This window comes from Chroicocephalus ridibundus, chromosome 2 (assembly GCF_963924245.1).
Source record: "Chroicocephalus ridibundus chromosome 2, bChrRid1.1, whole genome shotgun sequence".
Classification (NCBI taxonomy): Eukaryota; Metazoa; Chordata; class Aves; order Charadriiformes; family Laridae; genus Chroicocephalus; species Chroicocephalus ridibundus.
The window spans coordinates 42,381,213-42,392,043 of NC_086285.1; the positions used below are offsets into that span (position 1 = coordinate 42,381,213).

General features: G+C 44.3%; 1 protein-coding gene across 1 annotated transcript; it reads left to right on the forward strand.

The window, feature by feature from the left end:
• Nucleotides 1-27: 27 nt before the first annotated feature.
• Nucleotides 28-4,599, forward strand: RPL15 (ribosomal protein L15). The gene is made up of 4 exons (XM_063325182.1): nt 28-132; nt 1,113-1,297; nt 2,317-2,453; nt 4,240-4,599. The coding sequence occupies exons 2-4, from the start codon at nt 1,126-1,128 to the stop codon at nt 4,543-4,545; spliced, it is 615 nt and encodes a 204-aa protein (XP_063181252.1). The 5' UTR covers nt 28-132; nt 1,113-1,125; the 3' UTR covers nt 4,546-4,599.
• The last annotated feature ends 6,232 nt before the right edge of the window (nt 4,600-10,831 follow it).

Genomic DNA, 10,831 nt, shown 5'->3' on the forward strand with positions numbered 1-10,831 from the left:
ACTGTGTTCCTTTTTTCCCCTCCCCAGGACTACATTTCCCATGAGGCGCCGGCGCCGCCACCGGAAGCGCGGTGCCGCCGCAAGGGGTCGTGGGAAGGAGGCCTCTTCCTTTCCGGTGCTGGGCGCCATCAGGTGAGGGGCCTTCCGTGCTTGGCCTTTCCCGCGATCCGCGTCCATCGCGGGCCCGAGGCGGCCATCCGCCCGCCACCCCGCCGCCCCCGCCCGCCGGCACCCCGGCGGGGTGGGACGGGGCCGCTCCTGTGTCCCGGGGCGAGGAGCGGGGCCCGGGAGGGCGGCGGGCCCTGTCGGGCTGGTGGGGGAGGCCCCACCGGCTGCCCCTCGTCGGGGCGGCCCGGCCGCCCGGGGTGTGGGGCGGGTAGGGAAGGGGGACGCTGGGTCGAGCCCGGGGTTGCCCGGTGCGGGCGGGAGGCCGCGCACCGCGGCGTAGCGGGTGCGCGGTGATGACAGGCCGCGCCTCCTGGTTTGACGCTGGGTTTGCAGGTGGCTTGTGGCGCTTTATGCCATTATGGGGGTATGGAGAAGGGGTAGCTTGGGATGGTAAGAGCTGTGCCGTGGTTGGGCAGAGAGGGGTACAGAAAATCACGCTTAAACAGGGTTTTTTTTGGTGCAAATAAAATTAGTTTTTCTGATGGTGCTTTGGGTGGTGGCTCAATGGAGTTCACTTACATCCACTGTTCACTGCAGGTGTGTGAGAGCTCAGATGTTTTTAGAGATAATTAAACCCCATTAAAAATAAAGACCACACCGCTTACAGTCACATGCGTCTTTATAGATTAATATTTACAACTTGTTTCAGATGTTTGCTGTCGATTTTGGTAGTATCTGAGGTAAACATCTGAAAAATCCTCAGCTGAAGAGTGTAATACTTAAGCCATATGAAAAGAAAGAAGAGACTGGTACCTGCCATGTGTCCTGTTGGAGGCTGCCAGGTGTGAGCTGTGTTACCTGATGCACCCGTGGTATAAAGAGGCTTGAGAGCATCCCATGTGTCAGTGGTGTTACATGTTTGGTTTTATGTGATGTCTCTCTTGGAAGCTGTGCAAATCGGGAATCATATTTGGTGCACTTTCTTCATTGACCTCTCAATCCAGCAGGTAGACCAACATGGGTGCCTACAAGTACATCCAGGAGCTATGGAGGAAAAAGCAGTCGGATGTGATGCGGTTCCTCCTCCGCGTCCGCTGTTGGCAGTATCGCCAGCTGTCTGCCTTGCACCGAGCTCCCCGGCCCACCAGACCAGACAAAGCTCGCAGGCTGGGGTACAAGGCCAAGCAAGGTAATGAGACGTAGAGGTGAAGTCCATGTGCTTCGTGATGGAGCGATTGAGTTTTATGTCAGCTTCCTTCCTTAAGTAGAATAACAAAATCTGAAACCTAAATATTCCCCAAGAACCAGAATTGTCCTGCATGAAATTAACTTAATATTATAAATATGTTAAATTGGTAGCAGTGCTGACAACCCAAAGCCTTACTTCATGTAATTTTGAATTCACGCTATCTGTGGCCATTTTCGCAGATGGAGATCAAATGGGCTTTGGCTTTAGTTCTTGTGCTGTGTTACCACTGCAGAATTGACCGATGCTTTTAGTGTCCTAGGTTTGGTGGGTGTCCCTTCTCCACCCAGATTTTATCATGCGTTACTTTGGTTGTATACACGTGCTTGAGTAAGCAAGATGACGTAGTTGATGCTGTCATTAAAAAACAGTTACTGGTCAGTGAAAGAAACTTGAGGAAAGTGGCCATCCATCTACAACTTGGGCAAATCCTTGAAACGATATGTTTGTTTGCTATGAAAATATAAAGCTAAGAGTCCGTGCTTCTTTTACTGTTTGTGAAGTTTGTTTATTTTCCTCATTTTTCAGTGATCAGATTTCAGCAGGGTTCATGGGTGGCTTGTGCTTCAGTGCTTTATGAATGCCACTATCAGAATACGGGATTTTAGTTTTGGGGTGGTTGTTTTATTGTGTGTTTCAAGGTGGGAGGGTTTTTTTTGTTACAACGTAGCTGTAGCTGTTCTTAGTGTATTTGGAACTGCATAGTGGAAAGGTGACACAAAACTCTGGTTTGGAAGTAAAAAATAGTTGCTTCCCTTACTCAGTTTTAATGGAAATAATAAAAACATCTTGTGCTAGCCACCTCCAGTTGTAGGTTTGGGTGAAGATTGGTATAATGACCTAATTTTCATGTGAAGCTTTTGGGGTTGGAAATGCAGTGCGGGCAGCAAACTTGCCTGGCTGTGATTTGCACTTGCTACACTACAGAATTTTTCTAGTTCCTAAGTCACCATTTCTTTTAGGTTACGTTATCTACCGTGTCCGTGTTCGCCGTGGTGGTCGTAAACGCCCAGTCCCGAAAGGTGCAACCTATGGTAAACCTGTGCATCATGGTGTTAACCAGCTGAAGTTTGCCCGGAGTCTTCAGTCTGTAGCAGAGGTGACTATTTCGGTTATTGCTCAGAAATGTGACAGTAGGAAGGTCTTATTTAGTCTGTAAGAGCTGAAAATGCTCAGAGACAAAAAAAACCCCAAACAACCATTTTATTAATGTGTTGGGAGTAAAAGACCATGAATACCGATGGCAGGAGAGCACCAGAATGTCTTGAAAAGCTATATTGAGACAAATGAAAAAACTATTCAGACTTTACAAATGGAGCCTGGGGAAAGTGCTACTTAGATGGTTTATTGGAAGTTCATAGCGTATACTTATTTGTAATGAAAAATAGACATACAGCTAGTATAAGCCCCAGTAAAATAAAGGGTTAGGCATGAGAAATAAAAATACTCAAAACAGAAATTTTTATTTGGTGAAATCTTTTAAGTTTCATAGTGTCACAGTGGTAGCATTGAGGAGGTGTAGTTCTCATCTTTAGGAAAAAAACAACCTCTTTCAGTGAGTTAGAATTAGTACTAGTCTGAACTCTCAAAAAGAGACATTGTAAAAGAATGGAGACTGCCTTCAGCAAGTTGCATATGGCGGGGTTTTTTTTTTTTAAAGGGAAAAAAAATTAAATGGGACACGCTAATTTTAAAGAAATACAGATTGTGAGTTCAAGTTAAAAATGCAGTTCTGTGTTTTCAGTGCTCATAGCATGTTCTTCATGTATGCTATTCCCCCATAACTGATGGCTAATCACATGCTCGCTTGTGGTGGCAGCTTATGGAAAAGCTTGTTTGCTCTCATTTACAGTTTGCGATTTTCTGAGTGTGACTTGCTCTTTCCTGGAAGACTTATATTTTTCAGATAGAGAAGTTATAGAGATATAAAACCTGGATTGTAGCTGCCATCCCCGCATACAAGCTGGTTGAGGGTGGTTGATGTTTTAATGTTTAATATGTGTTGCTCTCGCATAACTAGAATAAAACAAGGACTTGAAGGAATTTTATTATATATGCAGAAAACAGTCAAGTGCTGTTTAGTGGAAGGCTGTAGTAGTAGGTAGGGTTCATGTTGGGATAGAAGATGGGTGGGCTCCATTGGTTTGTACTTTCCCATGTACGATAAAGTCCTAAGATTAAACACACATTTAGTGTTTTAAATAAGGAATATTCTTGACAGGAGAGGCAGATGGAGTTGCATAATTTATATTTTCTACTTTGTTTTCCAAACTAAGACTGCTTCTTTCCAACCACAAATGAGGGTAGGAACAGAAAGCATTTATACCAGCAGTGGAACAAAGACTTGTTACATCAGCTGTTTCTTTTCTCCTATGAGTACAGGCTTATTCTCTGCAGAAATGTCTTTTTCCGATGTAGCTTTGGATGTGCAAATTGATCACTCTTTCATAACTTCCCACAAAAGATTTTTCTGTGTCCCCAAGTAAACTTGTGCTCTGTGTGTTCGTCTTCACATTAAAGTTATTTTTAACTTTGTGTATTTATTTATTGGGTGCTTCTGTGTACAGAGTAGTTCGTTCTTTTGTCAAGCAAGCACCTTCCTCCTTCCATTCTTTAAAACCTGTTTCATGTAAGAATCCAAGCAGCCTTTTTCTTACTTTTTTTTAATTTTTTTTTTAATACAGCATTCCTTTCAGTGACTACTTTTTCTTGTGTCTTTGCAACTGGAAGGGGAACAGTTCTTTTAGGAAGAGAAGGTTTCTCAGGGAAAACTGAAGTTTCTAGCACCTACAAAATTTTAGGTTTGAGTTACCCATATCTTTCTGCATGAAGAGTGCCCTGCATCCATAACTTTACAGCCTTTTGCATTTTTTTTCCCCCTCTAGGAACGTGCTGGCCGTCACTGTGGGGCTCTGAGAGTCTTGAACTCGTATTGGGTGGGTGAAGATTCCACTTACAAGTTTTTTGAAGTGATCCTGATCGATCCCTTCCATAAGACCATCAGGCGCAACCCTGATACCCAATGGATCACCAAGCCTGTTCACAAGCACAGAGAGATGCGCGGGCTGACATCGGCCGGGCGGAAGAGTCGTGGTCTTGGCAAGGGCCACAAATTCCACCACACCATTGGTGGCTCACGTCGTGCTGCCTGGAGAAGACGCAATACCCTGCAGCTGCACCGTTACCGTTAATTCTTGTAAATGTAACGATCTAATAAAGCTGATGCGGGTTGTTGAATTTAACAAGTGCTTCTGCTGCTTCTTGGTTTATGTGGAGAAGTGTAGAATTCCCCAGGACTTCAGTTGTTTCCATGTTTTTGAAAATGTAATTTGATATTTGTGAAGATTGTAGGCCCTGAGCGGAGAGTTCTGTGATGGGTTTCACTTTTGATAAGACTAAAAAGACATGTGCGGTGTGAATTGAAAGTTAATGGCTCGTCCATGTTTTTTTTTCTGTCGGTCTGGGTATGCTTCTTCACTGTCTGTAGGTCGGGGTCTTGTCCTGGGCTTAGACTGAAGGCCAGCTTTGATCTTGTGCAATGAGATGTAAACTGAAAGTGCTAGTTTTATTTTTTTTTTATAGGCGATTAAATACTAATGGCAATTTTTAGTTTTCAAGTTCTGTTTGTTTGTAATGTCTTCGGTGTTAAACCAGCTCTTGGGCCTGTGTTACCTGCAAATATAGGCTACATCGACTAAGCACAGAACAGAAAGGTAAGGCTTGCTCTGTTCATTGAAGTGCACAGTATTTTAAATACTGTAGGTAGGTGTTACTGTGTACTGTAGGTGTTACTTTGTGCAGGATTTCAGGCTGTTCATTTTACATTTTGCAGTGGAGACAGTGTTTCTTAGATCGGCCTTTTGATACCAGAACAGAGAACATTTCTCTGGTGTTGAAGAGCTGCGTTCTGATGGTACTCTGCATGGTTAGGTGGTAGAAATAATCACATTTAGGTGGCAGACAGTTATAGATGGATGTATTTTAGGCTACATTTTGTGAAATTACTGTGTGACCTTTCAGCATGAAGTCAACTTGCCCATGAATGTTGAGAGGAGAACAACTGCAATTTCTGGTAAATTAGCAGCAGGACTATCCTAGCTTCCATGGATTTTGTGCCACGTCCATTGGGTAGTGATAGGAAAAGGGATGAACTGAAGGCCAAGAAGAAGCTGTGTCTTCCTGGACCTTCAACGTGGGATGTGGAAAGAGCTAAAAAAAAAAAATTGCTGGGACTGTAACGTCCAAGATTTGCCCTTCAACTGATAAATTAACTTTGTTTTGCTCTCTAAGTTCTTACAGGAGGATAGCAGTCTGAAGAAAACAATTCTTGACAGTGCGTTCTTCAAGCCAGGAAGAACAGCTCAAGGCGGCAGTCCTTTCATGACATGTTTGGCTCAAGAAAAAATTAAAAGGAATTTTCTGTTTAAAAAGTGCTGTCGGCTCCCCTGAAGATGGGAGATTTTATTTTTTTTTAACCTTACTTGTGAAGTAGCACTAGTATTCTTGAAAGCAGCTCCCGTGATGGCGTAGGACAGGAGGTGGATGTTCCTAGGAGGAGATTTGGTGAATGAGGCCTCCGCTGAGCATGGAGGGGGTTAGCCTGATCCTTCCCTTTTGTAGATCTAAGGGCTTAAGGTGGTGCCAGTATAACCAACATGTCCATTGTTTTTTGTTTTTGTTTTTTTTTTTTTAAGTTAAGATGTTTGATGATGCTGTACTAGGGCTTGTTAAGCTGTTAAGGACCCTTGCCATTGGTGGGGGCAGGTGACAGGGCAGTCACCACTAACACAGCGTTGCTTGCCAGGGTTCAAAACTTCTAGCATGTGGGGGGTGTCTTCAGTGAGACTTGCCTGAGGTTTCCACTCATGGTCCTGTAGCTTTTTGAATTTTAAAATAGGGGAGGAAATACTATCCCCTCCGAAGTTTATTGAAAGATCCTGACCAAAGTGCGTGTGAGAGGGCGTGGTGTTGATCAGACTAGCTGAGGAATTTGATGCAGATGGTACCATCTTCAGCGGGAGCTCCGGGTACGTACGGCTCATCCCAAGTCTTTGGGAAATCAGATTGCCTGAGCATCTTCTCATGCTGGAAGTATCTTATGCTCTGTTGAACAGTGTTTTGGGTTGGAAGGAGGGGAAATTGCAGTGCAGCATTTGTGAAGAGGAAAGTAAATTATCTTTACTGAAATCTGTATTTAAAGAAGGCAGAAATTGAGGAAAATCTTGTTTGGGGTTGTTAGCTCGGGAGTCACCTGGGAGTAGTCCTCGTGAGAGGCTGTCGAGTTCAGCCCTCCCTGTACACCGAGTCTGCCTGAAACACGGATACTGGGCTGAGGCTGAAGGGGGATAGGGCAGGGAAGAGGCAGCACCAGGAATTTCACTGGTGAAATTTATTAAGAGAGGGGGGAATCCAATAAGCGGTTTCCAAGCCACCTACTTGGCTCTGCTTGCAGGAATGCTTATTTCTCAGTCTGAACAGGCCAGGCATCTTTTAGATGTAATTAAAAGAGCTGCCTGGATTCTAGGCAAGACAGCGCGAGTGCCGCAGTTAGACTGCAGAGAAATGGGGCTGTGCGGGACCAGCCTATTTCAGCCTGATACCGGCTGCTGTTGAAACTAGTTGACTGTAAGCTTTTATTAGGCTGTATTTCACTTTTGTGTAAGCCGTCTAGATTAATCACTTAGCCTTTGGTAGAAGGTGAGGGCCGGGCGAGTAATTCAGCCCCCATTAGAAACTAATTCTGCCCTCCTGCAGGGTGGGATGTGTATAAACAGATAGTGTGATTTTTAGCGTGTTCTTTAAATAAGCAAGTAGTAAACTCCCTTCCACGCAGCTAATACAAGGGCTCATTACTTGTCAACGCTAGCTGAGTTGAAAAGTACAGACTCGCTAATCAACAGCGAGTATAATTGTTTCCTCGCGTTGTCTGCGCAGCGTTGGGAGTCTCTGCGAGGCAGCCAGGGATGCCAGCGTGCTGCCTGCGGTAGGCACAGATGCTGGTGGAGGCGGGGGGGCTGGCTCCTGCCCTGCAGCAGAAGGTCATTGAATGTGATTTTGGGGGGGTGTCTTAGAACGAAGTAATTGGCGACGGAGGAGAGTAATAGCTCAACTTGCTCGCTTATCTCTGTCCTTGCAATGCAGCAGTTCTTCTCTAGCCTTGACCCAGTGAGAAAAGTGGCTGCATGTGAACAGTCCCATCCAGCTAATGAATTAAAAAGCTAGACTCTAGAAATAGAGCCTGATTCCTACTCTCTTTATCTATTCACTCTCCAAGATGGGGAAAAAAAACACCATCTTTTTTGCCCTTGTACAGCTCTTTTGCAGCACACACAGCTCTAGTTCTGAGAGTATCAACCCAAAATACCCACAGTGATGGAAACACTGCTTCAGCCACAAAAAAAAAGGCAATTTGGTTTTGAATTGGACACTCTTTTCAGAGCCTTTGAGCAACCACCAACTTTTTGATCCCATCCTTTTCAAATAATTGCTTGAAATGCAAGGCCGTATAAAAGGATGGAGAGCCTGTGGGTTGTTGTTCTCTCCCTGTGTCAAGGTTCTGAATCAGCCTCAGTTCAATAACTGTGGCCACAGCGTTTAGGTTGCAAAGTCTAGCTCCCTAAAGTTAGGAAGTGCCTGAGCTACGCTGCTTATGCAACCTTGAATTCGGTGGCTACGCTGCTCTTACCTAATGTGCCAGAAGAGGCCCCCGGCAAAGCCAGGACAGGAACCTGGTTCTTCTGGGCCCCTTGTCGCTGCCTGAAATTGGAGAGAGCATGCTTTTCTTCAGTATCAAATAATGTTCAATGATATCCTATAATTAAAGGCTCTTATGTAATGAAGATGACATTTAATCTCATTAAATACTGTCAACTCTCCATCATTCAGGGAAATGGAGAGCTGGGGTATCCTGGAGAACAGGGACCTCAGTGGGAGCAGATGAGCGATTAAATTAAGCCTGGCTCTTTTCAGATGGATGCTGGCTGGGATTGCTCTCTTGGGTGGAACGTAGCCCCCTTCTGAGCCTGCTCAGGTCTCCCCGCGTTGCCTTCCTGGTACCAGGCTTTAGAAAAACCCTTGCTGGTTCAATATGTTGGGCCCTAGCTGGCTCCTCAGGGGTTGTGCAGCCAGTACCTTGTTGCAAAAGGGCTGTGGAGGTATTACCTCTGGAACCAAACTGACCGTCCATGGGCAAGTTGGTAAATTCCCTTGGAAACATAAGAATCGAGAGGCACGTTGAAGGAAAAAAAAAAAAAAAAAAAGAAAAGGAGAAGAAAAAAAAAAGAGAACAAGCCAGCTGGCTTCCAGCGGGGCTTATCAGTACCCCAGTGCTGCCCGTTGATGGGAGAGGAGTCTACAGAGGAGGCTACAGCCAGCCAGGGTCCAGCAGGGCTCCTCAGCTGAGTTTACCTGGTGTGGTCCCCGCAGTGTAAGCCTGGCCAGACCCAAGTCTCCTCAGCACAGAACTGGCTCCGCGTGCCCGTGTCTCCGGTGTCCATCTGCAACCCTGACAGAGCAGGCAGCGGCTGTGCTTCGCCAAGCCCAGAGCAGAAGGAGGGTTCTCAGCTGGTGCTGTGAAAGGCACCACATCCAATGCCGGTGTCCTCCATCTTCCCGGCCTCATCACCAGGCCCTGTGTCAGCAGCCAGGACAGCAGGCAGGCACCAAGCCCCTGTTCCACTCTGCCCGGTGTTCACACGTGTACCGAAAATGAGTCGCCATCCCCGGAGAGCTCATACGCCAAGTGGAGGAAGTAGCTCATTAGTCCGGTGTGTTCACTCATTCATTTATTCATACATTTTTTTTTCTTCCAGCATTGTTTTTCCGTGACTAACGAGCAATTATTTGAACCCTTTCCTCGTATGAGAATTGTGGCCCTTCAACTCATCCGCTGTTACGATCCACCTGCCTCTCTCACAGGTTTCGTGATTAATCAGATGAGTTTAGATAGCGAGTTACCCAACCCTTATGAACAACGTGTTTTGAGCTTTGTCTTTTCAGTTCGTTCAGAGCTATATATAAAAATGATGTCTTATAAGTTGCTATGTTGTTTGCAACTATTTGGATAGTGTTTTTGGCAATGCACGGTTAAACAAAGTCAGAGTAAAGCTTTTGAGTAAAATAGAAAATTTCATACTGTTTTTGTTTACAAGTTATTGCTACAGGTGTTGATGGAAAACATCTGCTTATGATCTTTGTTACACAAAAAGACACAAAGTAAGGTTCAGCTACACAATAAAAATCAAGGACAAGTATAAATCTGTTAATATTTATAAATTAAGGAAGAAGTGGAAATAAAAGGAACTTCATTATTTTTTTTAATAGAATTGTACATACATTATACAAAATACATGATTCAATTGATTCTATGGAATCTAGAGAACCTAGTTCCTAATCTTAATGTAGGTAGTTTTATTTCTGACAGGTGCCTGGCTGTCCATTCTTAACAGACACAGCTTAAAAAAAATGTACAAACTCACAGTGAGATACCAAGTTTTTCGTGTTAACGCCAATGATTTGTACCAGGAAGGTGTTTATCACCTTTATGTGTGATATGCATTCTAGGTTACACTTGGTGCTTTTGGACCCTGGTTTACCCAAACAGCAATTTTAAAACAGCAGTTATACCTTATCCATGGGAAACAAAAAAATGGATTACTATGATGGGTTACACTGGAAACCTAATTCTTAGACTTATGATTTATGTTGCTGAGAAGGAGAAAAGGAAACAACCCACTGTGAACAACTGGGCCATTGTTCTGACTCCTGAGGCTAAATTAAAAAGTCCGCTATAGTTATTATTTTCATTGGCTAGTTTAATAAAAATACAAGCACCATAAAGCTATGGAAAGCATATGGTATACATGAGTTCTATTTTCTCCAGTGATGGTCCCATCCATTTAGGGCTGAAAACTTTAAAATACCTCTCTAATAAATGATCTTGCCTTCTTGTAGGTGCCATTCTGGCAATACTCCTAAGTTTTAATTTATTTTAAGAAGAATAATTTTAAAATAAGGAAATGAGAGATGCGTTTTGAGCCTGAATAATTATTTTAGCCAAATTATGCCCGGGTGGAAATGAACTACAGAACTGGAATTTTTTTCCAGATCATAACGAATGCTGAAACTTGATGTTTTTTGTAGGTTTTTGCAAATTGTCCTAAAATCAAGTTACTTGCATTGCTGTTTGCGTATTGAATTGTATGGTCCTTTCGTAGGTAAGAGCAGGAAAGGCTGAAGCAACTTTGTCCTCTGCAGAGGAGTGGGATGGAGAACTGGGGAAGCAATTATGTTCCATCTTGCCCCTCTTTGGCTCCTGAAGTGGTAACCCTGGACCAGCTCTTTCGGCACCTACCAGCCAACCCAACCTGACCCATCTCGTTTCTCCTGGGTTTGGTGCAGCCCTGTGCAACAGGCTACTGCTTGCTGCTGACTCGGTTCTTTTTGTTGCTGTTGGTCAATAGGGGTGAGATTGCCAAA

Excerpts from the sequence above, each read along its gene's own strand:
- RPL15 (XM_063325182.1), top strand. The coding sequence starts at position 1,126 with ATGGGTGCCTACAAGTACATCCAGGAGCTATGGAGGAAAAAGCAGTCG. Across the intron at positions 1,298-2,316 it reads GGGGTACAAGGCCAAGCAAG|GTTACGTTATCTACCGTGTC; the intron begins GTAATGAGACGT and ends CATTTCTTTTAG. Across the intron at positions 2,454-4,239 it reads GTCTTCAGTCTGTAGCAGAG|GAACGTGCTGGCCGTCACTG; the intron begins GTGACTATTTCG and ends TTCCCCCTCTAG.